The sequence below is a fragment of the Caenorhabditis remanei genome, chromosome V (assembly GCF_010183535.1).
Source record: "Caenorhabditis remanei strain PX506 chromosome V, whole genome shotgun sequence".
NCBI lineage: Eukaryota > Metazoa > Nematoda > Chromadorea > Rhabditida > Rhabditidae > Caenorhabditis > Caenorhabditis remanei.
The window spans coordinates 19,508,066-19,534,987 of NC_071332.1; the positions used below are offsets into that span (position 1 = coordinate 19,508,066).

General features: G+C 38.4%; 7 protein-coding genes across 7 annotated transcripts; 4 read left to right on the plus strand and 3 right to left on the minus strand.

Moving 5' to 3' along the window:
• Positions 1 to 1,078: 1,078 nt before the first annotated feature.
• Positions 1,079 to 5,568, plus strand: GCK72_021318 (uncharacterized protein; the record flags this gene model as incomplete). Its single annotated transcript, XM_053734184.1, has 7 exons — positions 1,079 to 1,106; positions 1,299 to 1,363; positions 1,575 to 1,733; positions 3,510 to 3,560; positions 3,617 to 3,758; positions 4,128 to 4,195; positions 5,440 to 5,568. 7 exons carry the CDS (start codon positions 1,079 to 1,081, stop codon positions 5,566 to 5,568), a joined length of 642 nt encoding a protein of 213 aa, XP_053583097.1.
• Positions 5,569 to 8,154: 2,586 nt separating this feature from the next.
• On the minus strand, positions 8,155 to 11,258 carry GCK72_021319 (uncharacterized protein; the record flags this gene model as incomplete). The annotated part of the gene is made up of 3 exons (XM_003095209.2): positions 8,155 to 8,448; positions 9,750 to 10,443; positions 11,128 to 11,258. The coding sequence occupies 3 exons, from the start codon at positions 11,256 to 11,258 to the stop codon at positions 8,155 to 8,157; spliced, it is 1,119 nt and encodes a 372-aa protein (XP_003095257.2).
• Positions 11,259 to 16,401: 5,143 nt separating this feature from the next.
• On the plus strand, positions 16,402 to 18,028 carry GCK72_021320 (uncharacterized protein; the record flags this gene model as incomplete). Its single annotated transcript, XM_003095227.2, has 3 exons — positions 16,402 to 16,496; positions 16,610 to 17,288; positions 17,783 to 18,028. The coding sequence occupies 3 exons, from the start codon at positions 16,402 to 16,404 to the stop codon at positions 18,026 to 18,028; spliced, it is 1,020 nt and encodes a 339-aa protein (XP_003095275.2).
• A 154-nt stretch (positions 18,029 to 18,182) lies between these two features.
• Positions 18,183 to 24,615, plus strand: GCK72_021321 (uncharacterized protein; the record flags this gene model as incomplete). Its single annotated transcript, XM_053734185.1, has 7 exons — positions 18,183 to 18,281; positions 19,922 to 20,032; positions 23,783 to 23,836; positions 23,891 to 24,176; positions 24,228 to 24,307; positions 24,352 to 24,437; positions 24,498 to 24,615. The coding sequence occupies 7 exons, from the start codon at positions 18,183 to 18,185 to the stop codon at positions 24,613 to 24,615; spliced, it is 834 nt and encodes a 277-aa protein (XP_053583098.1).
• On the minus strand, positions 20,010 to 21,079 carry GCK72_021322 (uncharacterized protein; the record flags this gene model as incomplete). The annotated part of the gene is made up of 4 exons (XM_003095235.2): positions 20,010 to 20,049; positions 20,107 to 20,252; positions 20,736 to 20,905; positions 20,956 to 21,079. 4 exons carry the CDS (start codon positions 21,077 to 21,079, stop codon positions 20,010 to 20,012), a joined length of 480 nt encoding a protein of 159 aa, XP_003095283.2.
• Positions 21,624 to 22,735, minus strand: GCK72_021323 (uncharacterized protein; the record flags this gene model as incomplete). Its single annotated transcript, XM_053734186.1, has 6 exons — positions 21,624 to 21,741; positions 21,795 to 21,880; positions 21,925 to 22,019; positions 22,067 to 22,352; positions 22,415 to 22,635; positions 22,681 to 22,735. 6 exons carry the CDS (start codon positions 22,733 to 22,735, stop codon positions 21,624 to 21,626), a joined length of 861 nt encoding a protein of 286 aa, XP_053583099.1.
• An 862-nt stretch (positions 24,616 to 25,477) lies between the features above and the next one.
• Positions 25,478 to 26,469, plus strand: GCK72_021324 (uncharacterized protein; the record flags this gene model as incomplete). The annotated part of the gene is made up of 5 exons (XM_053734187.1): positions 25,478 to 25,687; positions 25,733 to 26,018; positions 26,068 to 26,168; positions 26,215 to 26,303; positions 26,352 to 26,469. 5 exons carry the CDS (start codon positions 25,478 to 25,480, stop codon positions 26,467 to 26,469), a joined length of 804 nt encoding a protein of 267 aa, XP_053583100.1.
• Between the last annotated feature and the right edge of the window lie 453 nt (positions 26,470 to 26,922).

Here is a 26,922-nt window from a genome sequence, read left to right on the forward strand (position 1 = left end):
CATGCAAAACATACAAAAAAATACAAAAAAATTGCAAAAATTTTGGATAATTTAGGGTTCTGTAAATCTCACAATTTCTGTTTTAACGATTGGAATTTATCATTTTTAGAATCAATATCTCAAGGCGCTTTTAACGATTATAAACATGTCTAGGTGGAGACGCAGAGAAGCCAGACGCTCTAGCTTCTCTGCGTCTCTCCCTCTCTCGTCCCGCCTATCTTCAAAAGCGTATATCTCAAAAGTGAGCGGAGCTATCAAAAAGTTGTCAACTACAAAAATGTAGCCAGAGACTTGTTCTATATACCCTAAAAAATTTGAGACTCTGAGACAATTTCTGACATTGTTACACAATTACAAAAAACTACAAAAAAAATCAAAAAAAGAAAAAAAAAAGTATTTAGGGGGCACCCGGAGTTGAACCAGGGACCTCTCGATCTGCAGTCGAATGCTCTGCCACTGAGCTATACCCCCACATGGATGTGATAGGCGAAGGTTGCGGAGATAAGAGAAGTGGAAATGTAGACGGGGAGAGGAGACGCAGACAAAACATACGCGAGAAAATAACAGGTCTGGCGCGCCGGAGGCGCGTTTGCAAATCTAGGATAGCCTAGGGATACTGTAGATAGCGTTCTGGGATACTGTAGAATTTGAATTTCCAAATTGAGCCAACCATTACCGGCTCAGGAGGGGATTACATAACCCAATCCACCTGGCCTCCAATTCCGTCCCCTTTTTTGAATACCGGTGCTCTACCCGCCAGATGGGTACGTCTAGGCTAATCCCTGTTTAAAAAATGGGTCAATGAGATGCATATTAGATAATCCTCCAGGTTTTTCCTTCCAAGAAATTCAAAAAATGGACTAATTAGGTGCATAATTAGGTTTGGTGTAGGAGACCGGAGAAGACTCCGCCCCTTTTTAGGCTCCGCCCCTTTTTGGGGAGTATAAATACAGTACCCCAGGAGAAGACATCTATCCATTGCATAGCAGTGGAATTAGACTGAATGTGTATCGGTCGAAATTTTGGTTTTTTGATTTTTTTAGAATTATAATTGTTTTTTGTTTTTTTTTTTAATTTGATGAAGTTGGATCCTGAAGAAGAAGAAGGTGAGTCTGGGTACTGTAGGATAGCCTCAAAGCATTCTGGGGATACTGTAGGATACTGTAGCATTATGGGGTTACTGTAGGTCTTATTCTGGGGTTACTGTAGATATCAATTTGGGATACTGTAGATAGGATTCAGGGGGTACTGTAGGATACTGTAGCTTTCAATTTTTTTTTCAAATTTAAAATTATCAGAATTTTCGATCCGATTAAAAGATGCATCGATTAAAGAAGAACAAGAATTGGAAATTGAGGAAGTGGTTAGTTTTTCTGTCTGTCCAGATGTCTATCTGTCCGGATGTCTGCCAAAATGAAATTAAAAGATATTTCAGAAAAAGATCGATAGTTCAAATGTGGCAAGATTAGGAAGGTGAGTTTGGGGTACTGTACATATCATTCTGGGATACTGTAGATTGCATTCTAGGGGTACTGTAGCTTACTGTCATGATACGATATGCCCAATTTTTTCAGGAGATCCGGACTGAAGTGTGGTACAACCAAAACGAGGCAGAAATAGGACTTGGACCAAAAGCAACACCATGCAAAACTAAGTTTTTTGAAAATTTGAATAGTTTTTCTGCCAAATTTTTTTCAGGGTTGTTCAAATTGGATACATTCGAGCTCTATGAGGTGAGTTTTTGAAAAAATGGGGGTGGGGGTACTGTAGTTTGGGGTACTGTAGATATCATTCTGGGATACTGTAGATAGAATTCTGGGATACTGTAGATATCATTCAGGGATACTGTAGATATCAATATGGGATACTGTAGATATCATTATGGGATACTGTAGATATCATTCTGGGATACTGTAGATAGGATTCTGGGATACTGTAGATATCATTCTGGGATACTGTAGATAGAATTCTGGGATACTGTAGATATCATTCTGGGATACTGTAGATATCATTCAGGGATAATATAGATATCAATATGGGATACTGTAGATATCATTATGGGATACTGTAGATATCAATATGGGATACTGTAGAAATCATTCTGGGATACTGTAGATAGGATTCTGGGATACTGTAGATATCATTCTGGGCTACTGTAGATATCATTCTGGTATACTGTAGATATCATTCTGGGATACTGTAGATATCATTCTGGGCTACTGTAGATATCATTCTGGGCTACTGTAGATATCATTCTGGTATACTGTAGATATCATTCTGGGATACTGTAGATATCATTCTGGGTTACTGTAGCTTTCAAATTCCAGGCCGACACAATTGATTTCTCATCGTCTTTGAATTCAAGAATGGAGAAGAATTTGAGGTCAAGAATTTGGTTAGTTTTTTCTTTTTTACTTTTTTAAAGTGACCTACAGTATCGTTAAATACAATTTGGCTTTTTCCAGTTGAATATGACCTTACGGTATCACTGATTGTCCCATAAAGTAAAGTTCATATGGATCATACAAAACAAAGTTAGAGCTTTATTTTTGTAGTTGACAACTTTTTTGTACGGACACTCCCTAGAGAGTTACATATCCACAAAGTAATTTCTCCATCAAATTGCCCTTAGGCTCGTATGACCATAACTCTCTAGGGAGTGAACGTACAAAAAAGTGGTCAACTACAAAAATAAAGGTCTACCTTTGTTCTGTATGGTGTGTACATAATTTACTTTGTGGGACAATCTGGTAATTTTTCAACTAAAAAAGGCCAAATTATAGATTTTACTACATACTGTAATACATGAAACTTGTAAATGATTTTTTTTCTTCCAGGAAGCCCCTCCCGCACAACGCGCATCCACTATCAACCAACAAGAATTCAACTGTCAGATGACTTGAAAAAAAAGATGCTCGAATCAAAACGAATTGAAGATTTATTAAAAAAGTTTGAAAGTCAGATGGAGGAAGTAAAGTAGCTAGTGAGTTACTACAGTACCCTAAAGTACCAAATTTTTCTGCTTATTCAATAAGTTTTGCAGAGAAAAAGTGAATTTCCAAAGGGTTTTCGTGACCTGGTTTTTTAAAAATTGAGTTTTTTCTTCAATTTTTTTTGATTATTCTGCTCAAAAAATGGGCTTTACACATAATTGTAGCAAATTTTATGTAGGTTTTGGAAAAATATGGAAAATTTCTGAAAAAAACTGAAAATGTGACACAAAATGATTTTTTAAAATTACATTCCTGAGGACTGTCTATTTTCAGTTTTTCAGGTCCAAAAACCTTTTTTTCTCCTTTTTTTTTCAAATTTTCCATAACTTTTTCAAACAACTACATAACATTTGCTATAATTATGTATAAAGCGCATTTTTTGAGCAAATCGGAAAAAATTGATTTAAAAAAATTTCGAAATATTTTTTTTTCGAAAAGTCCCAATTTTTTGGTACTTTAGGGGGCGGAGTCAAAAATAGTCCATGTCAGTAAATATTTGATCTCATATTTTTTCAGGCATATCCGAAATTGGCCGCTGTCAATTTGAATAGTGATGATCTCTATAAGGTAATTAAGAAATTGAAAAAAGTCGACTAATTTTGAATAATTATTCTGTTTTTAAGGCGGACACCATGAATCTTCTTTCAACCGAATTGATAGAAGTATCTTGGTCGGCAATCAGGGAAGTGGATGATCCGAAAAAAAAAGAGCTGGAAGAAGCTGAGATGAGTGTTGCTGAATTGGAAGAAAAAAACAAGATGTTGAGTAATTCAAGGAACAGTTGATAGTACGAATGGAAATTAGGTGACTACTTTTTGCTGAAATCATAAATTTTTATTTTCTGGGTTACTGTAGATATCATTCTGGGATACTGTAGATATCATTCAGGGATACTGTAGATATCATTCTGGGATACTGTACATATCATTGTGGGATACTGTAGATATCATTCTGGGTTACTGTAGATATCATTTTGGGGATACTGTAGATATCATTTTAGGATACTGTAGATATCATTCTGGGATACTGTAGATATAATTCAGGGTTACTGTAGATATCATTCTCGGTTACTGTAGATATCATTCTGGGTTACTGTAGATATCATTCTGGGATACTGTAGCTTTCAAATTCCAGGCCGACACAATGGGTTCCTCATCGTCTTTGAATTCAAGAATGGAGAAGAATTTGAGGTCAAGAATTTGGTTAGTTTTTTCTTTTCTCTTTTTTACTTTTTTAAACTGACCTACAGTATCGTACAGTAAGAAATACAATTTGGCCTTTTTCAGTTGAATATGCCCAGAGGGTGTTACGGTACAACCATATCATTCTGGGGTACTGTAGATATCATTCTGGGATACTGTAGGAATCATCAATTGAAAATTCAAGACTTTTTTTTCAGAAATCCACTCCAAAATGGAACCACGACACACATCTCGACTGCACCTCACCCCCAAATTGTTTCGTGACATCATTATTTTTTGAATAATTAATTAATTAATCATTTATTCATAATTGATCTCACTAATTGATATCTACGCAAATATTTGCACCTTGCAATAAACCTTCAAAAGCTAAAAAATCGGTTTTTTCACCTAAAAAGAGGTTTTTTTCATGTAAAAAACAATTTTTTCAACCCAAAAATTGGACTTTTTCGTTTCAAACAAATTTTTTCTAAGGAAATCAGAATATTCAGTGTTTTAAAGGAACAGTTCCAGAAAAACGAGCCGGCGGCGCGCCAGCCTCTTTCTTCTAACGTTCAAACGAAGGATGGAAGAAGGCAGTTCGTTACTCTCTGCTGTCAGAAAAACGCGTCGACGGCGCGCCAGACGTTTCATACACAGAAATGAACGGACGAAGGTAGGACAGCTCGCGACTCTCCGGTACCAGAAAAACGCGCCTAAAGCACGCCAGATTTGTCTTCTGAACACATGAAAGTTAGAGACCATTCATAATATAGAGACGCAGAGAACATTTGAATAATCTCTCTGACGTCCTGCGTCTCCACTCTCCTCCTCCCTCTCGTCATGTATTTCTTGTTTTATCCGATTATAGGACTATTTCTAGTGATTTTTCTCGTTTTTTGGCTTTTTTTTGACTGAAATTAATCAATAATCGATCAATTTTATTTTCAGGTAACGCGACCGCTTCGACTCCCTACTGAATGGGTGGTCTCATTTTTGATTTTTTGAGAATTTGAAGGATTTTTTGGTTAATTGGTTAATTGGATGGAATGGTGAGTATTCATGTTATTTTCGCTTAAAAATTTAGAAAAAAACACAATTTTCAGACAAAATTTCTAGATTTTCATGTTAAAAACCGCGTTTTTCAGACAAAAATGGCGGTTTTTAGACAAACTTTGACAGTGAATTTCAGTGTCATCTGATTGTCCGGTGAATTTAACTTTGTATAGGCTGAACAGAGCAAAAATAGCACATCAGTTTTGTAGTTGATCCTCGGAACCGACCACTGGACGGAAATCGTCACCGGACAACTCATGCCATCTGGAATTGGCCTTATCGAGACCAAAGATGGATTCGCAACAATGGGATCCATTACCTCCAAGGACAACTCATAAAGTTCGAACAGGACAAAGTCATCGTCATGGCTCTCAATTCAGATCCTCAGAGAGGGAAACAGAGGACGAGCAGATGAGAGACACATTGATGAAGAGACCACACGAGTTCTCAGGATCACTCAAAGAAGAACAATCCGAAAGGGACAAGAAAACCCTCCAATTCTTTGAAGATGTAGAGAGATGAAGGATACTTCGTTCGCCTTCCATTCAAGAAAGAACACCCTCCCCTACCGGACAACTTCTCTATACAACAGGGACATCACTGATCTTCACCATGGATCGTGAAACTTCCTTAGACATTTATAAAGTGCACTTCCCAGTTGTATATTAATTAATAAATTTTGTTCCCAACAAACATCTCACAAGTTTCAAAGCGTCTCGGTTTCGAAACGTCCCACATTTTTCAATAAAATATTACTCAATTTCCTCTGCCTATTTTCGATCTTCCGCCTTCCACATACAAATGAAAAAAGCGTCGAAGGCGCGCCAGACGTTTCATGCACAGAAATTAGCAAACAAAGGTAGGGCAGCTCGTGACTCTCCGCTGCCAGAAAAACGCGCCAACGGCACGCCAGACTTGTCTTCTGAGGCTTACTGAAGAAAGGAAGGAGGTAGCAGCTTCCTCTTCACTACCCAAACGCGCCTAAAGCACGCCAGACTAACCAAAAAAGTTAGAGATCATTCATACATGAAGACGCAGAGAGCATTTGAATAATCTCTCTGACGTCCTGCGTCTCCACTCTCCCCCCCCCCCCCCTCACTCTCGTCATAGATTTCTTGTTTTATCCAATTTTAGGCCTATTTCTTGTGATTTTTCTTGCTGTTTGGTTTTTTTGACAGAAATCAATCGATAATCGATCAATTTTATTTTCAGGTAACGCGACCGCTTCGACTCCCTACTGAATGGGTGGTCTCACTTTTGATTTTTTGAGAATTTGAAGGATTTTTTGGTTAATTGGTTAATTGGATGGAATGATGAGTATTTATGTTTTTTTTTTAATTTGAAAAGAAGAAAGTGAGTGGAACCTTTTGTCGAAAAGTTTTTCGAACACTTTATCGATTTTTTTGGCTCCAGAACGGCGTTTCGAAAACCATCTTATCAATATTCATATCTCATTACAACCATCATAAAAAAGACACCCTTTTGATGACTCTCATTAGAGGGCAGTTGCAAAAAGACATATCCTCAATGAACGCGCCCACGGCACGCCAGCCTCCGTTCTCCGACCGATGTAAAACATGGCTGTGGGCTATGGGCATCAACCACGCAGACAGTGTCTTATATATACAATTATTGCTTTTTCAGTTGAAAACCAAGACGACAAAAAACACAACTGTGAAAAGCACGTCATTTTTTTTACAATCACTAGAACTCTACCTGGAACGAGACGAACTTAGTGAATCGCTACTCAAATTAAATAAAAGTTGAATCCAGGTAAGCCTTATTTTAGAAAATGCTTATAAATAGGTTATCAAATATTTAGACATGTACAGTACCTTGGAGTAGGATATACAGTACTGGAATGCGAAACTTGCAGTTTTTATTTGAAAATGATCAACTTTGTGATTGTGACACGGCCTCCCTGATAGTCTCACAATATTGATTGTTTATGGAGAGTATAAATCACAAATAGAGCTTCATTTTTGTAGTGAACAACTTTTTTGTACGGGCACATTCTAAGAAGTTATCAGTCGTCAAAGAAATTTCTCGCAATTGTAGCCGTTTTTCAGAGCTAAAAGGTGAAATTTTTGAGTTGTATACATAGACTGCCTGTAACTTCTTAGGATGTGCCCGTACAAGAAAGTTGTCAACTACAAAAATGAAGCTCTTTTTGTGATCTATACACTCCATAAATAATAAATATTGTGAGACTATCAGGGAGGCCGTGCCAGACTCTCAAAGTTGACCATTTTCAACTAAAAATGCAAGTGTCGCATTCTTTAGTACTGTACGATTTAGCCGTTTTCAGTTGAAAATGACTAGGAGTGTTACGGCATCACTGATTGTCCCACAAAGTAAAATTTATATGGATCATACAGAACAAAGGTAGAACTTCATTTTTGTAGTTGACAACTTTTTGGTACGGACACTCCCTAGAGAGTTATGGTAATGAAAGCTCAAAAACTCAAAAATGACAATTTGAGGGAAAAATTACTTAGTCAATATGTAAATCTCTAGGGAGCGTCCGTGCAAAAAAGTTGTCAACTACAAAAATAAAGGTCTACCTTTGTCCTGTATGGTGTATACAAAATGCACTTTGTGGGACTATCAGTGATACCGTAACACCCTTTGGTCATTTTCAACTGAAAGAGGCCAAATTGGATATATTACTGCACCTTACTGTAAATTTTAGAAATAAATAAACAACAACAATACTTTCAGATCCGGGCCGCGTGAATTACATCATATTCAAACAAAGATTATGTTGGCTATGCAGATGTGTTGTAGAAATTGGAAATATTTCAAGTTTGATACCGACATTTTCTATTTTTATCGCTGACAATAAAAGTTTAAAAAAAATTGATTTTTAAACTTTTTGATTTAGACAACCACCAATCCCAAAATACATAAATATGTAGTATAAACTATTTTCTTATATATTTTCTTTCTTCCTCCGGCAAATTCCTGTAAATCTCATCCCAATCGATCACATCGTCATCCCCGGTTATCTTGAAGTCCCAGACCTCTTGTTTCAGTTGAATACGGTTTTTTCCCTTGTCTACAGTAATCTGTCCCTTCGGAAACTCCATGAAACACTCCACTTCTCCGTCACGACCGAGCCAGAAGCGTGTTTTGAGGGAATAGAGGAACGCTTCCAGATTCTCGAAGGTTCGGAAGGTGAAGTCTAAGTGGCGGCAACGATGTTTGTTTCGGATGATCTGGAAGAGGGGAACTTAGTGGGAAACGTTTAGCAACCGGGACGTTTGGAAACCATAAAAACATTTTTGTACTCCAAGAGATATGCTTCAATGGTTTCGAAATGTCCGGTTCTAGAATGTCATAGTTTTGAAGTGTCTTGGTTTTGAAACGTCTTGGTTTGGAAACTTCCATTTTTGGGCAATCTGAAACCAATACATTTCAATACCACAGAAACTGAGTTTGGCTATGGAACAGATTTATATTATTGTGGTTTCAAAACGTCTGGTTCTAGAATGTCACAGTTTCAAAGTGTTTTGGTTTTGAACCGTCCGTTTTAGGACAGTCTAAAAAAAACGTTCTGTTATCGTAACTTTTATGTAGGACAATTAACTTTTATTTAGGACAATCTGAAACTAGGACGTTTTAAAACCGGACACTTCAAAACCATAAAAATGTTTTTGTACTCCAAAAACTTTGCTTCCATGGTTTCGGAATGTCCGGTTCTAGGTTGTCATCGTTTTGAAGTGTCTTGGTTTTGAGTCGTCCGTGTTAGACAGAATCAACATAATTGGAAAATAAGACAATTTGAAACCGGACGTTTCAAAACCACAGAAACTGAGCCCTATGATTGTGGTTTCGAAGCGTCCGGTTCTAGAATGTCACAGTTTCAAAGTGAACCGTCCGTTCAAGGACAGTCTAAAACCAGGATTTTCGAAACTATGAATTTGAAACCTTGACTTGTTTCTACGGTTTTAAAACGCCGGGTTTTTAAGCGTCCAAGTTTCAAAAGACTTGTTTTTGTAACTTTCGTTTTAGGATAGTCAAAAACCAGGACGTTTTGAAACCGAGCCCTTTAAAAAAGTTTAAAACTAGACGCTTTGAAACCATGGAAACATGTTTAAACTTCGAAAGCTAGTACCCATGTTTTAATAGTTATAAAACGTCCGGTTCTAGAATGTCCTGGTTTCCAGAAGTCTTGGTTTCAAAACGTCTGGTTTTGGTGACAATCTGTAACCAGGACGTTTCAAAACCACAGAAATTGAGCCTGGCTTTGAAACCGAACATTATCTTTGTGATTTCAAAACCTCCGGTTCTAGAATTTCATAGTTTCAAAGTGTCTTGGTTTCAAACTGCTCTAAAACGGACGGTTCAAAACCAAGACAGTTCAAAACTATGAGATTCTAGAACCGGACGCTTCAAAACCAAGGGAGAGCTGTAAGAGCCTTGCTTCCGGTTCTCGAATGTCACAGATTTCAAAGTGAACCAAAAACCAGCCCCGTTTTAAAACCAGCGACACTTTATAACCATTTAATAGTCTTACCTCCACTACCTCTGCCATCTGCTCCCCACTAAGTGTCTCAAAATGTAGAGTAGCCGCCCACAACGTTCTGAAACTACTCATCGGTGGGACATCAACAATCCACGGGTCGATATCCAAGTGTCCCAGCTTTGTCCACTTCTCCAGATTCAACTTTAGAATCCTCTTCTCCTCAGATTCCCGAGATTTGATCGTCAGACTCTCCACCTCTCTCGGATCCAGTAGTGAGAGCACCGGAAGGAACTCTTCAGGCGCCTCCGTATAGATATCGATGTCTCGTACTTGAAGTGGGCGGGGCTTTGCTGCCAGGACTCTCATCATGACTTGAGCAATGTCAGGGGAGATCCCTGGAGCTATATGAAGGGTTAGAGTGCCTAGAACTCCTTGGTTGTGGTATTTCAGAAGTCGCTCGAAGTCATTGTAGAAGACATTCAGGTAATTTTGATTTTCTACCAATTTTCTAACTTTCCGCTCCCTTCTTTTCCTGCCGACCAGGTACAGTAATCCTTGGGTAACTTCACAATCATCCCCTTTCATTTCATATTTGATATCGCCCATTCTCTTTTCTGCCATGTAATTCAGGAGGACACGCGTCGCGGTGATTTGGACGCTGAAATCCAGGAATTGGACATCCGGATGGGGATTTGTGGCGTCGATGTGGGTGCGGAGGGAGTGGCAGACTTGACGAAGGGTATGGCTGGAATATGGTTACTGTAGGATAAGTTGGAAAAAGTCGGAACAACGGAATTCCGTACAGCTCTGGGGTACTGTAACATCCTTAGATTACTTTAGCGTTCTAGGATACTACGGGATTTCTAGGTTACTGTAGCATTCCTAGATTACTGTAGCCATTCCTGAACTACTGTATCCGTCTTGAATACTGTAGAATTCCTAGATTACTGTAGCATTTCTAGGGTACTGTAGCATTCTTACATTACTGAACCATTCTTGAACTACTGTAGTCATTCCTAGATTAATGGAGCCATTCTTACATTGCTGTAGGATTCCAAAAGTACTGTATTCGTCTTGGATACTGTAGCATTCCTAGAGTACTGTAGATATTCCTAGATTACTGTAGCCATTCCTAGGTTACTGTAGTCATTCCTAGATTACTGAATCAGTCTTGGATGCTGCAGGATCCTTAGATTACTGTAGCCATTTCTGGATGATTGTAGCCCTCCTAGATTACTGTAGTCATTCCTAGATTACTGTAGCCATTCCTAGATTACTGAATCAGTTTTGGATGCTTTAGGATCCTTAGATTACTGTAGCCATTCCTGGATTACTGTAGCCATTCCTAGAGTACTGTAGATATTCCTAGATTACTGTAGCCATTCCTAGATTACTGTAGTCATTCCTCGAGTACCGTAACCCAACTCACATATCCTCAAACCACGTGTGTCCCAATATGATATTCATACAATCCGCCGGCATATCCATCAGATTCGTGTCGTATTTGGGGGCTTTGGGTCTGACAAGTTGTGGGAAGAGACAGGAGAATATTGATGGCATTCTGAACCAACAAAAATAAAGAAAATGAAGAAAAAAAGTTGAAATATAAAGGAAAAAGAAGTAACAACATTGACGGAAGAGGCGGGGCAGTAAAATTAGAACGGATTCCGGAGACATCTGGACAGACAGACACACAGGTGCACAGATGGACATCCGGACAGACAGACAGACATCGGAATACACACACTAAGACGGTCCTAAAAGACATGATGGACATCTGGACCTACGGACGCACATATGGACATCCGGACATCCCGACACACAGACAGACACATCTTTTCCAAAAAATGGCATTTTCAGTTCCCGATTTGCCAATACCAAGAGGAGTGTGATGTCTCGAAAACTGTTTCTCCCCGAAAAATTAAAATTAATGGTAAACAACTTCTGCGTCTCTCACTCTACACACACTCTCTCGCTCTCTGGTTTCATTTCTTTCCTTATCTACCGGACACTTATCATCACGCCATCTTTGGGGAGGGAATCATCGTTCAAATTTACGAGTACTGGCATCGAAAAAAAAACGAGAAGTGTAATCAGGTAATTAGGGAAAAGGGAACATTATTCCATAATGATATCTACAGTATCCCAGAATGCTACAGTACATTCCAGACACGGAGTGGTGTGACTGTGTCTGGCGCGACTTTAGCGCGTCGAGGCGTAGAGGAGTAGTGTGCCGTGATTCTAGACTGATCCACCTGAGACATGACTCCAGTTTTCGTAATTCTACTGGTCCCTCGGCTGCTGGAAACATATAAGTTTCCTATACTTTTCAAAAAAAGGCGAATTGTAAATCGTCCCTGGACTGTCAAGACCTATAAATGTCTCATAAATTCGTGAAGATATAAGTGAAAAGATACATGAAAAATGGCAACAAAAAAGAAAAGAAGATAGAAAGCCTTGACCCATGCCTAGACATGCCACCGGGAATAATCGGAGATAAGAACGGCGGCGGCGGAAAAAATTGGGAACCGGTTCACAATTTTTTGTCGTTCCGAAAGGGTAAACAACTTGCAAGAATTTGGAACTCTACAGTATCCCAGAATGATATCTACAGTATCCCAGAATAATGTCTACAGTATCCCCCGAATGATATCTACAGTATCCCAGAATGATATTTACAGTCACCCAGAATGATATCGACAGTATCCCAGAATGATATCTACAGTATCCCCAGAATGATATTTACAGTATCCCCAGAATGATATCTACAGTATCCCCATAATGATATCTACAGTAACCCAGAATGATATCTACAGTAACCCAGAATGATATCTACAGTATCCCAGAATGAAATCTGCAGTATCTCATAATTCATTTTGAATTTCCTTACCAGACGCGTCCTCGGCACGCCAGACTCTGTCTCCGAGCGTCTAACTGTCTGTTTCACCCATGGCGCTTACAATTAGGGGTACGGTGGGAAAAAATAAAATAAAATTTGAATTTCAGGAAAAAAATACCGATTTCCAGGCAGTTTTAGCATAGAAAAACCGTAAAAGTTAAGATTTTCGTCTCAAAATTTGGCTTCACTTCATTTTTAAACATAAAATTCGAATTTGTACTGGAAAAACTGGATTTTCCGTGATTTTGAGCAGAAAAATTTGAGAAACTATCTGGAAATTTGACATTTTGCATTTTCAGTCAGAAAACAGATTTTTTGGAAAAAAATTAAAATTGGAGCAAAAAGTGATTTAAACTTTAGGTCGAAAAAAAAAGAGTTTTTTATCGAATTTTTTGAAAAAAAAAAATTTTAACTAAAAATTTCAATTTTTTGATGCATAACTAGCTGTTGATTGAATTCTGACGTGTAGTCCAAAATTCGACATTTTTGGGAAAAAAGTCAAAAAAATTCAAAATTTCAGTTCAAATTTTTCCAGCCGGGCCTTCGGGCCGTGGAAATTCTCGTCACGGCCCCAAAATTCTATAGCACCTGTTTTAAAGGAAACCAAAAGTTTATCACCCTGATTTCATTTAGCATTCTTCGAGACAGGTGCAAAAAAATTGATTAATCCTGAGATTTCCTCCTTCCCATTCCAATATTTCCCCATGGATTTCACTTTCTTGTCTTCCTTTACTTTCGAGAATACTACCACTCTTATTACCGCCCAAACTTCTACATTATTTTACATTATAACAACCGTCTACACAATTTTAGATATTTCAGTCTTTCCATTCTTCCTATACGTCTTTAAACTGAACAGAGAACGTGACAAGGCTACAGCAGTGTTCCCGATAGTCAACCATTTTTATAAAATGATTATTTTCATTTATTTCATGTTTTTTGTGCTAGTATCCATAATGTTTTATGCAATGTTTATTGAAGCAGACCCTTATTCGTGGACTGCCGGTATCGAAGTTGCTTTTCTCTTTCTCACCCTTGCAATCCTTCAAATTGTTAGTGAAGTCAACCAGTTTTTGTTATCTTTACTCGCAATTCAACGGTTTTTTCTATATTTTTTTTCTGGCAGTACGAAATATGTATCGGTATCTGAAAATACTATGTCTTGGATTATAAAGATGTCCTATGGATTCTTTCTATTCGAAGCTGGAGTGATATTTTTTCAGAGTGATCATGGGAAGATTTATTTTTTTGCGGTTATAATTTTTTGTTTTAAAATTTATATCATTGTATAGAACAGGTCTCGGGCTACATTTTTGTAGTTGACTATTTTTTGATAGCTCCGCCCACTTTTGAGATACGGCCTTTTGAAGATAAGCTGGACGAGAGAGTGAGAGGGAGAGACGCAGAGAGGCTAGAGCGTCTGGCTTCTCTGCGTCTCCACCTAGACATGTTTATAATCGTTAGAAGCGCTTTGAGATACTGATTTTGAAAATAGTGATTTCAAAATGTAAAAGCTGTAATTGTGGGAGTTACAGTAGTTTTAAAACTTTGTAATTCAAAAAAAGGTTTTTTTAACTACAGGTGTATTTTTTGTTAAATATCAACTTTCAGGGTTTCTATATCAGTCTTAACGTCATTCTACTCATTTCCGCTGCATTATACGTGCCTGTGGTGATAAGTCTGAAAAAACTAATGCACCTGTCATCCGCTCAACTCAGCCAACCTCAAAGATATGTTCTGTTGCAGTTAGTGGTTATTGCGGTGGAGAAATGTGTGCGTTTTTACTTTTTTTCAAACAGGGGGACGGTTTGTACCACCAATGTATCATATTTTCAGATCTATATACCAATCATCTTTTTTTCGGTGGATTTTAAAGTTGAAACTGTGAGTCTTTTTGCTTATTTAGATTTGGGACGTTTTGAAATGTCTCGGTTTCGAAGTGTCCTGGTTTCCAAACGTCCTGCAGAAGGCGGATCGCATCTGGGACAGAGTTGAGCGGAATGCGGTTTTTGAAATGGCGGAAGGCGGAAGGCGGAAAGCGGAATAAACATTTTTTGGGCGGAAAGCGGAAGGCGGAAGGCGGAAGGCGGAATTCCGCTCAACTCTGTTTGACAGCAGCCATTTTGAAACCAGTCACATGAAACTAAACAAGCAAATCCTCATTTTATCAAGTTTAGTTTTGAAATGTCTCAGTTTTAAAACGTCTTGACTCCGGGACGTTTTAAAATCAAAAGTATCGAATTGTCCAAGTTCCAAAGTGTCTGAGTTCTGAAACGTCCTGTGATCCTAATATTGCAGACCGTCATGCTCTGCAAACTAACCGACGCCATCCTCATGCCACTAGTCATCCAAATCTCATATCTTGGCTGTAACCGACATAACCTTCAGACATTATTAACTTCTAAGCAATTATTTGTCTGTAATTGTAGTTGTGTCTCTAGAAGACAGATCCATCCGAGTCACGACTCCAATTCTCGGGATTCCACTCCTGGTGTTAATGTATAATATTAGATGGAACAGTTTTATTTTTTTCCCCATTTTTCCCGTGTAAATTGTCCCTGGACTGTCAAAACCTATGAATGTCTCATAAATTGTTGAAGATAGAAGTGAAAAGATACATGAAAAATGGCAACAAAAAAGATAGAAAACCTTGACCCATGCCTAGACATGCCAAGAATCGGAGATAAGAACGGCGGCGGCGGCGGAGAAAATTGGGAACCGGTTCACATTTTTTTGTCGTTCCGAAAGGGTAAACAACTTGCAAGAATTTGGAAAGCTACAGTATCCCATTTTGAATAGCCTTACCAAACGCGTCCTCGGCACGCCAGACTCTGTCTCCGAGCGTCTAACTGTCTGTTCCGCGCATGGAGCTTACAATTAGGGGTACGGTGGGAAAAATTTGAATTTCAGGATAAAAATACCGATTTCCAGGCAGTTTTAGCATAGAAAAACCTTAAAATTTAAGATTTTCGGGTCAAAATTTAATTTTTTGAGCATAAAATTCGAATTTAAAGTTTGGAAAACTCAAAAATCATTTCATAGACCAATTTTTTGAACAGGGATTAGCCTTGAGGTACCCATCTGGCGGGTAGCATTCAAAAAAAAGAGACGGAATTGGACACCAGGTGGATTGGGTTATGTAATCCCCCTTCTGGAGATGAGCCGATAATTGCCCGGCCCAATTGGAAAATTAAAATTCTACAGTATCCCACAATGATATCTACAGTATCCTAGAATGATATCTACACTATCCCATCTACAGTATCTCAGAATGATATCTACAGTATCCCCAGAATGATATCTACAGTATCCCAGAATGATATCTACAGTATCCCATTGGACAGCGTTTTCTAGAGACACAGACAGACATTCCATTATTTTAATAATTAATGGCTTATAGAACAAACACGGTTATTATCGTTATTGGAAATTTTTTTCAGAAAATCACAAAATGGACTCTGGTAGAAAATTTTATGAGCTTCCGATTGGTACCGATTTCGGACTGATTGGAGCATTTTAGGCGGAGTTATGAGCACAAATAGGAGAGTTGTCTATCTGAGAAATATATATAAATGTTACAGTATCCCAAAATGACTGTTATCTCAACCAAATGATTCAACGACCCTTCGATTTCCCAATTTCATACTTTCGACGGAACATACCTACGCAACTTGTTTACATCTTCTTCGGGGTGGGCGCCGCGCCGAAAGTTCTCCCCCGTTCTTTGACACGGGTCAAGGCTAAACGGTTTTCCATCCATCGCCCCTTTTCCATTTTTCATTTCTCCTTTCTGCCGTCGTCAGTATGGCAATGTTCTCCTGTTTCTTTCCAAAACCTTCAAAAAACTGTGAAAAATATGAAAGCGAATTGGAACCCGGAGCGTTGAGATTCGAGGAGTTGTAAGTTGTTTTGGGTTACTGTAGCAATTAGGATACTGTAGATAGCATACTGGGATACTGTAGATGTCATTCTGGGTTACTGTAGCCTTCCAAACTAAAAATATAAATTCCAGCTTCTCTCATGGACACCACAACTCCATCCCCACGGACCCCTTGACTCCATTCAACTTCTCCAATATGTGTATCACCGGTGGCCACAAAATAGTGACAGTAACCTACTCCCCATCAGGTCACGGTGGCTGTGTACGGTACTTCAAACGAGGCAATAACTGTGACGTCAAACTTATCTCCTATGACCCACGTGAGATGAGCGATGAGAGTAATGAGACTGTCAGCCAGCAGATTCTCAACGATCAAAACCCATTTAATGCGTTTTTATCGGATTTCGAGAAGGTTCTGAGCCACCCGCATGTCACCGTGGACTCCCTGAGCATCATGTTGCATGGAGATGTCAATCAACAGTTTGTGGAGCTCATGGAGAAAAAATTGGCTGCTCCGATTGCTGTGCGAGCCCTGGAGCTTGACATCAAGGCACCCGAGCATCATGTCAAGCTGCTGGAATGCATTCACCCGCTCACTTTGAAAAAATTGACGATTTCCTACTTTGGAGATATGGAGGATTTTGGAATGAAGGCGGGGGAATTGGAGAAGTTACCGGTGTGGAATAATTTGGATGAATTACACATCAAGACGTTTGTGGTGACCGAAGGAGTTCCAGATCTTGGAAATTTCGAGAAAGTTTCCATGACGTTCGATAAAGTTGGTGTGAATGATGTGGTCAAGGTTATTGAGGTACTGTAGCATCTTCAAAAGCTCGTATCTTAAAAATGGGCGGAGCTATCAAAAAATTGTCAACTACAAAAATGGAGCCCGAGACTTGTTCTACAGAATGATATAAATTGTTAATTTGTAAAATGCAAAATGACATTATGGGAAATGTTTGAACTTTAACAGTTTTTGAAAAAAAACTTTACAAATTTTTTTTCAAACTTTAAACTACTATAACTCTTACAATTTCAGCTTTTACATTTTGAAGTTATTATTTATAAAATCAGATTTTCAAGGCGCTTTCAACGATAATAAACATGCCTAAGTGGAAACGCAGAGAAGCCAGACGCTCTAGCTTCTCTGCGTCTCTCTCTCTCCCCTCTCCAGTCCTGCCGATCTTTAAAGGCGTATATCTCAAAAGTGGGCGGAGCTATCTAAAAGTTGTCAACTACAAAAATATAGTCCGAGACTTGTTCTACACGACTCATATATCAAAACTGAAAATTTTCCTCTTCCAGACATTCCTCAACACCCCGAAATGCAAAAACTTCCACTTGCGCTTCTTCCACTTTGACGAAGCCGACAAACTATTCGACATCATTAAACTACCGTGTACCGAGATGAATGGCCTGAAAATGGTTCATTTGGGAAAGCCAGATACAGTAGAAATTATAAGTATCGTGCAAAATCTGAAGGAGAATACGATTTCGCTGACAAAAATGGATCCAAACAGCGAAAAATCGGATCGATTTTTTGGGTTCTAATCTTTATTATACACTTTATTTGTAGATCTGTCAGTTTGTTTCATAATAAAATATAATAAAGTCTGTCTGAGTGTCCCGCAAAACTTTGAGTTCGGATGTCCGCGTCTTAAAGAAATCCAAGGATAGAGTTTCATCAGTCGCAATTCGAAATCTCATGTGTATCGAAGACCAAATTCTGTATCTGACCATTGAACCTGTTCTGTTTTGTGATAAGGGACATGGGATATGCAACATTGATAAGGATCACACTCAGGTACGAAAAATGATCGGGGCGTTGTCTCTGACCACCTGTAGAAGCTTGTTTTTTCGTTGTGTAATGCCGTTTTGGTGATTTTTTGAACAGCTTGTTTTAATAAGCGTCTAGAGATTAAAGTCTAAAGTACTGCCGTCTAGCTCTGGGATACTGTAGGTCATAGTTGTACGGAATGAGATGTTACATTTTCCGGAATACGGAATCCGGAATCCGTAATGATTCGATAATGTTTGCAAGGTCAAGTCGTTTTTTCGAGTGTTTTTATGACAAATAAAGTTTAAAACTACTTTTAAGGATCAAAACCGAAAAAAGTACTATAGTTGTCATTTAAACTCAAAAAATTTGAACATTTCAATTTCTGGATTCCGGAAAAAGGAAACTCAAAAAACCCGGAATTCTGGAATTCGGAATCCGGGTGCAAAAAAAAACTGCAAATATCATGCTGGGTTACTGTAGATATCATTCAGGGATACTGTAGATATCATTCAGGGATACTGTAGATATCATTCAGGGATACTGTAGATATCATTCTAGGATACTGTAAATATCATTCTGGTATACTGTACCCAACAAAAATTAATTAAATACATTTATTTTATTAATTACAGTCACGGTCATAATCTTATTCCGCTAGGGTTTTTGAGCCCTAACTTCTTTCAAATAGGTCGGATTGTCCTGAAACTTTGAGGAAACATTTATTGTAAAGTTTTTGTCATATTTAACAAAAGTTTAGGATGAAAAATCATGTTTCACAAGTTTTATGTAAAATTTTCAAAAATCTCGAAAATTCGAGAAATCACATATTTTCATTTCCATGACCGGCGTATCGAAAATAGAGTATTTTATTAGTGTCTATGATAGTTTTTTAATGTAAACAGACTTGATGTTCATTTTTTGACCACTGGACCACTACTCTTGGCTTGCTATCCATGTCTCCCGGGCTGTCAAAGTTTGGTAGTACTAATATACGGAGTTTTACACTTCAAACACCTGTAAAACTTGTATTTTTGTACAAAACAGTATCAAAGTTTACCAATGTATTGGAAATAATGTGGAAAACATTCATGTAACATTTTTACCTCGATATAGACCCCTAAATAACAGTACTAGCCATGAAGAATGCGAAACTTGCAGTTTTTGAAATGGTCAACATTGTGACTGTGACACGGCCTCCCTGAAAGCCTCACAATATCGATTGTTTATGGACTTTACAGAACAATTATAGAGCTTCATTTTTGTAGTTGACAACTTTTCTGTACGGGCACATCCTAAGAAGTTATCAATTGTCAAAGAAATTTCTCGCAATTTTTGCATTTTTTCAACGCTAAAAAGGTGAAATTTTTAACTGTTTACATTAACTGCCTGTAACTTCTTAGGATGTGCCCGTACAGAAAAGTTGTCAACTACAAAAGGGAAGGTCTACTTTTGATCTATACACTCCATAAACAATCGATATTGTGAGACTATCAGGGAGGCCGTGCCACACCACAAAGTTGACAATTTTCAACTGAAAACTGCAAGTGTCGCATTCTTCATGTGTCGCAAACTTTTACATAAAACTTGTGAAACATGATTTTTTACCTTGAACTTTCATTAAATATGACAAAAACTTTACAATAAATGTTTCCTCAAAATTTCAGGACAATCCGACCTATTTGAAAGAAGTTAGGGCTCAAAAACCCTTGCGGAATAAGATTATGGCCGTGACTGTATGTACAATTTACAAAATCAACACTGAACAACACATTGAAGTGAGGAGATCCCCGTTCTGAAAAAACTTCTTTTTTTAAAAATTTTTTATTTAAAAATTATTTAAAAAACTCACGTCTTTGTCACTTCCGTCTGCCCTGGCAGAATCCCCTCCCACGAATATAATCCATCGGCCTCACACACCAGTGTCAGTGGAACATTGTTGAGATCCATTCCCTCGAAGATGGTGGGTCGGAAATCGTAATTCTCTTCGTTTAGGGCCTGGAAAATGTTGAATTTTCTATGTTTTTTGTTTTACATTTTACATCATTGTATAGAACACGTCTCGGGCTACATTTTTGTAGTTGACAACTTTTCGATAGCTCCGCCCACTTTTGAGATATATGCTTTTGAAGATTAGGGGGACGATAGAGGGAGAGGGAGAGACGCAGAGAAGCTAGAACGTCGGGCTTCTCTGCGTCTCCACCTGAGCATGTTTATAATTGTTAGAACCGCCTTGAGATGCTGATTCCAAAAATAATACATTCAAAGCGTAAAAGCTGAAATTGTGAGAGTTACAGTAGCTTAAAGTTTTTCAAAAAATTCAAATTTTACTTTTTGAAAATACTTCCAAAATTTTGTCATTTTGCTTTTCTTAGTTAACATTGTACATCATTGTATAGAACAAGTCTCGGGCTACATTTTTGTAGTTCACAACTTTTCGATAGCTCCGCCCATTTTTAAGATACGAGGGTTACAACTCACATTAATCTCCCAATCTTTACACGTGTTGCCCTCTGGCTGAAAAATCAAACAAGTCATCTCATAATTCCCAGTGCTTCCGATTTCCATAATCTCGGCGTTCAAATCCACAATGTATCCAGTAGAGGAACCGTAGACTGCCGTTTGGTATTGAGGCAGCTTGCATGGAATGGCTGTTAACAATTTAATCAAAATTAATTTTAGAAAATTTAAGAAATCTCACCAGGACCCCCTCCACCTCCCCCTGCTACCGTAGTCGCCATAGCGGTGCTTTCTTCCGGTCCGGTAGTTGGCTGTGTTGCGGGGGTGGAGCTTATAGACACCTCTTCCGGCGGAATCATTGGCATACATGAGTCGACGGAAGGAAAAATGGGAAAAATAGCGATTAAAAAATATAAAATCAAAAAAGACATTAGTAGACCAGCAAAACGATGTAACAGAATACATAGCCTTATTATATAAGCCTAACTTGATAAAAACAGGAATAAAAACGATTTTCGTAGTGGACTATATAGGTAGTGTGACACTTTGATCCCCCTTTCTTAGACAGTTCAAAAAATCGTTGGCGACATTCTTATCACGGAAGAAAACAGGTTCAATGGTTAGATAGAGAATATGGTCTTCTTCGATGCCCGAGAGATTTGAAATTGCGACTACAGTATACCAGAATTCTGTCTACAGTATCCCGGAGCCTTTAGGAACAGGATGAGCATAGATAGCTGAGGGATATGGAGCAAGGAGCCGTGGTTTTCAAAATTTTTCTATGCGAGGAGCAAGGTAAACAGACCAGGACGTTTTGAAACCGGGTCATTCCAAAACCAGGACAACAAACTGGAGAGTTGCTTTATTTCTTCATGACCAAGACGTTTCAAAACCGAGTTACAAAATAAATCAAAAAAGCTTATATCCACAAACCACTCCAACATTTAGGTCAGCTGAATCACATCTCACATCGTTAATTCTCCCGCTATACCGCGCAACCACTCCCAGACAGTCTTCCCGGTTTTGGCTGTAATTGTTTTTTTTTCTGGATTTCTATATGTAATCGGAAGCTCAACATACTTTTTATCAATGAATGATAAGTCTGCATTGGTAGAACTGAGTGCAGCGTTGTCGATAACTGTGTATCCATCGGACAATTCAAATTCCTGAAAATTCCAGCTACAGTAATCCGGTCATGAAGACAACTCACGTTACAGCGCGTTAAAGAACAGTTCTGAGTCCGGATTCCATCGATATAAAATGTTTCCCAGTTTTTCAAAGAGATACCCGTCAATATCATTTGTTCTGGAAACCCATTAGAGTCACTGCAATGTAACTAATAAAATGCTCACCCAAAATCCACTGCGTTTCCTCTACAGAAGCCACACCGGACAGCTTGTATCCCATTTTTTCACAGAATCCTTTCCCCTCTGTTAGATTGCCCCGTTTTGGTAGAAGAAACGGTTTCATGCATACAGTAATATTGGGGTTTGTTCTACGGAACATTTTCCAGTCGCCAACACATTTTTGGAATGAGAACGTATTTCCCGACCGTTTCCAGGAAACGGGATCCTCTCCGATATTGACGACAGGGATCATTGAGTCGTAAGCAGGACAGATGTTATTAGGAAGGGTGGTCTGAAATAGGAGACATCCGGAAAAACAGATGTATAGACAGATAGATGGACAAAGGGACAAACCTTAAACGCCACATAAAACCCTTCTGCCTTGGTGGTCTCCGCCACTTCTAATGATTCAGTAGTATTAAAATTGAAAAGTTGACAGTGATCTTGTGAATTAAAAAATGCCAGGAAGCAATCATCTTGAGTGAAACATGTATTCATACAGTTGGTGTCTACCATAGTGGAGTTCAGAGAGACATTTGAGACCTTTCCAAAGATTTTCAGCATTTTCAAGGTGTCTGGAACTGTTGAATGCGATATTTTTATCAGGTCCAGCTACACACCTGCTCCAGTGACTCCAGAAATTATCAAAAGTACAAATAAGAACTTGAGAAACATTCTTGTGTAGCTTGTTAGGAAATTCAAAAGAATGGAATCTAGGGAAAAGTTAGAATGCACAGACACAGTAGTAAAACCGGGGCAATAAACTAGTTTCGAAGCGTCTTGGTCTGCTGTTATTCGTACCTTGCTCCTCGCTCAAAAAAGTCGAAAAAACCACGACTCCTTGCTCCCTTAAACCATAAAATCCCCTCCGGTTTTACTACTGTGACCCTGCATTTCAACTTTTCCGAAATTTCATTCTTTTGAATTTACTAACAAGCTAACCAGCATGTTTCTCAAAGTCTTATTTATAATTCTGATAACTTCTTCAGTCGCTGGAGCAGGTATGTTTCATGTTTCAATAAATCTGATTGCTTCCTGGCTTATTTCAATTTACAAAATCACTGTCAACTATTTAATTTTAAAGGTGGGCTAAACTCAATTCCGATATTTTCATAGAATAATGTATGAGTACCGGTGAGTTCATTTTCATATCGAAAAAATTTTAAAAATCGGTCTGGAACGCGCTGAGAGCGATCGCCGGTGAGTTTGGGCATTTCGGTGGCCTAGAAATTCGACTTCGGCCATGTTGAATTTTTCAAATTTTAACGCTATTTTCGGTCATTTTTGTTGTTTTCTTTCAATAATTTCGAAAATAAACGGCAAAAATTGATAGAATTATTACAAAAATGTTAGAAAAAACGAAGAAAACTCGAAAAAAACAACATTTTCGAAAAAGTTCTAGAATGTTCCACGCCCACAGAAATGCCCAAACTGTTTTGCCACTCGTTCTCCGCGGGAAATGAACCGAATTGAAAAATTGTTTCCATATGAAGATGAACTCACGGAAATGAACAAATGAACATACGACTGAACTCGAATTTCTGAGCCATACCGCCAATTTTCACCAGCCACCGAAATGACCAAACTCACCGGCGATCGCTCTCAGCGGGTTCCAGACCGATTTTTAAAATTTTTTCGATATGAAAATGAACTCACCGGTACTCATACATTATTCTATGAAAATATCAGAGTTGAGTTTAGTCCACCTTTAATACCACCCAGGCATTGGAAGTGTTGAAGACCACTAAGGCAGAGGGGTTCTATGTGGCGTTTAAGGTTTGTCCCTCTGTCTGTCTATACATCTGTTTTTCCGGATGTCCCCTATTTCAGACCACCCTCCCTAATAACACCTGTCCTGCTTATGACCGTATCCTCCCTGTCGTAAATATCGGTGAGGACCCGATCACCTGGACCAAATCTGGAACAACTTTCTCATTCAAAAAATGCATTGGCGACTGGAAAATGTTCAATAGAACAAACTCCAAGGTTATTGTATGCATGAAACCGTTTCATATTCCAAATTGGTGCAATATAACCGAGGCAAGAGGATTTTGTGAGAATATGGGATACAAGGTGACTGGTGTGGCTACTGTAGAAGAGTCGCGGTGGATTTGGAGTAAGAATTTTTTCGATAGTTGTGAATAATTCCTGGCTTCTGAGTTTCCAGAGAAAACAAAGGGGACGAGATATTATTCATTTTATATCGATGGAGTACGAACTAAGAACTGTTCTTTAACGCGCTGTAACGTGAGTTGCCTTCATGTCCGGGTTACTGTAGCTACGATTTTTAGAAATTTGAATTTTCCGATGGATACACAGTTATCGACGACGCTGTACTAAGCTCTACTAATGCAGATCTATCATTCAATTATGAAGGGTATGTTATCGGAATTTTCAGGTTCCAAAAACTGGTAAATCCAGAAAAATGTGCTTACAGCATTCCGGAAAACTGTCTGGGAGTGGCTGAGTTGGGTAACGTGCGGACAATTAACGATGTGAGATGTGATTCAACAAACAAAAATGTTGGAGTGGTTTGTGGTTATAAACTTTATTGATGTTTCTTTGTCATAGTTTTGAAACGTGAATCATGAAGAAATAAAGCAATTCCCCAGTTTGTTGTCCTGGTTTTGGAATGAACCGGTTTCAAAACGTCCTGGTCTGTTGTTATTCGTAACCGCGGCTCCTGGCTCCCTTAAAACCATAAAATCCCCCCGATTTTACTACTGTGTCTGTGCATTCTAACTTTGCGAAGTTTCCATTCGTTTGAACTCACTGTGAACTATTTTTTATATTATTCATGGTGTCACTGGAGTGTTGAAACTTGTAAAAGTTACATTTTAAGCTTCTTGAAACCTTGAAAATGTAAAAAATGTCAAATGTTGTAGTTGCGAAATGATTAGTTTCGAAGTGTCTAGGTTTCCAAACTTCTGGTTTCGCAATGTCCCGGAGTCGATCTGATCTTGTGATCTTTCAACCTTCGGATTCTTTTATCCTTGGCTCCGGGACGTTTTGAAACCGAAAACCGAGACACTTTGCAATCTTGACACGTTGACTAAGTTGTTAGTTGCGAAATGTCATTGTTTCGAAACATCAGGGAACCAAGTACATAAATAATTCAAAAAATATATAAAACAAAAAAGAGTGTGTTTATTCCCCAGACTCATTTGTCCATCTTTGTTTTCGAATACTTGAAAGTTGAATTACCATGACAACTAGAACGTTTTTGTTGTTGGTTTTTGTTAGTTTTCTTTTTCGAAATTTTTTCTTATTTCTTATTTCTTATATTAACCAGAATGTCTCCAAAACTATTAAACCATTTTATTATTTTTATTGTAATCCTAATAAGGAAGGACGATGCAGGTAACGTTTATTAAAAATCCAATGAAATTTTATATAATGCTTCCAGACCTTATAAAAATGACAAAAATATTCGGAAAAGTTGTCAGTCTGGATTTATACGATGCCCCAGAAAATAGTGGGTGTTTGACTACTTGTTATGAAAGTGAGGATTGTATTCTGGCATATTTCGATACAACTGATCGATGTCTTCTTTTTAATTTTAATGAAACACAGAAATTGGAAGTGGAGGAGACCACGAAAGCAGATGGGTTCTTTGTGGCGTTCAAGGTTTGTCTGTCCATCTGTCTGTTTTTCCGGATGTACATGTTCCAGACCACTTACCAAAACGATACCTGCCCTCCCTATGACTTATTATCCCTGGAAGTCAATATCGGTGAGGATCCCATCACTTGGAAAAAGTTGGGGAACACGTACTCATTCCAAAAATGCGTTGGCGACTGGAAAATGTTTCATCGAACCGGTCCCGAGGTTACTGTATGCATGCAACCGATGCTCCCACCAGCTCTGTTGAATATAACACAGTCGAAGGAGTATTGTGAGAATATGGGATACAAGTTGACCGGTGTGGCTACTGTAGAAGAGTCCAAGTGGATTTTGGGTGAGCATTTTTCGGAAGAATGAAACATTCCAGAGTTTTGAGTTTCCAGACAAAATGAAGGTGGTAAAACCAAACTGGAACTACTGGCAAGCATTTTATATCGATGGAGTCCGGACTCAGAACTGTTCTGACAGTAATCCACAGTGTAACGTGAGTTGTCGTGATACGGCCGGGTTACTGTAGCTACAAATTTCAGGATTTCGATTGGTCCGATGGGTACACAGTTATCGATGACGCTGTATTGAATTCTACCAATGCAATGCTAACATTCCATGATGATAATTAGTATGTTGAGTTTCAGAGTGCATTCAAACCCAGAAAAAAAAATTACAGCATTCCGGAAAACTGTCTGGGAGTGGTTGATATGGGGACCAGCTTGACAATCAACGATATAAATTGTGAGACGTTCGCATTGAATGTTGGACTGGTTTGTGGTTATAAGCTTTATTGATTTCTGTTGTATGGAAATAAACTATTAGGTTGGCAAGAAAGTTTTTGTGCATGACTCAAGTTATTTTTACTCAAACAGGAAGCATACCTAATACCAAACATAGTAACCATCTTAGTCCACAACTGTCTCCAATTTACTGGGTATGTTCCCGATACCGTCCTGGCAGAGCTCCGGTTGTTTCGAGGCAAAATAGACTTCCACCCATTTTTCGACTTGACTTCAAGTATCGAAGTCCTGTTCAGCGGCAGAGCGCTGAATTACCCCGAACTTATAGTAATTCGTTAGAAGAAGATCCGAGCTCTAATTTGCATGATTAAAAACTATTTTCCAATATTAGGTGAGAAAATATTTTGTTGGGTATGCAACTAGCGGATATGCAACATTATGGAGGTGGCAGACTTTTTGACCGTGTGGAGCTGAAGACTCACGTATAGTTTTGATTTTTTGCACACA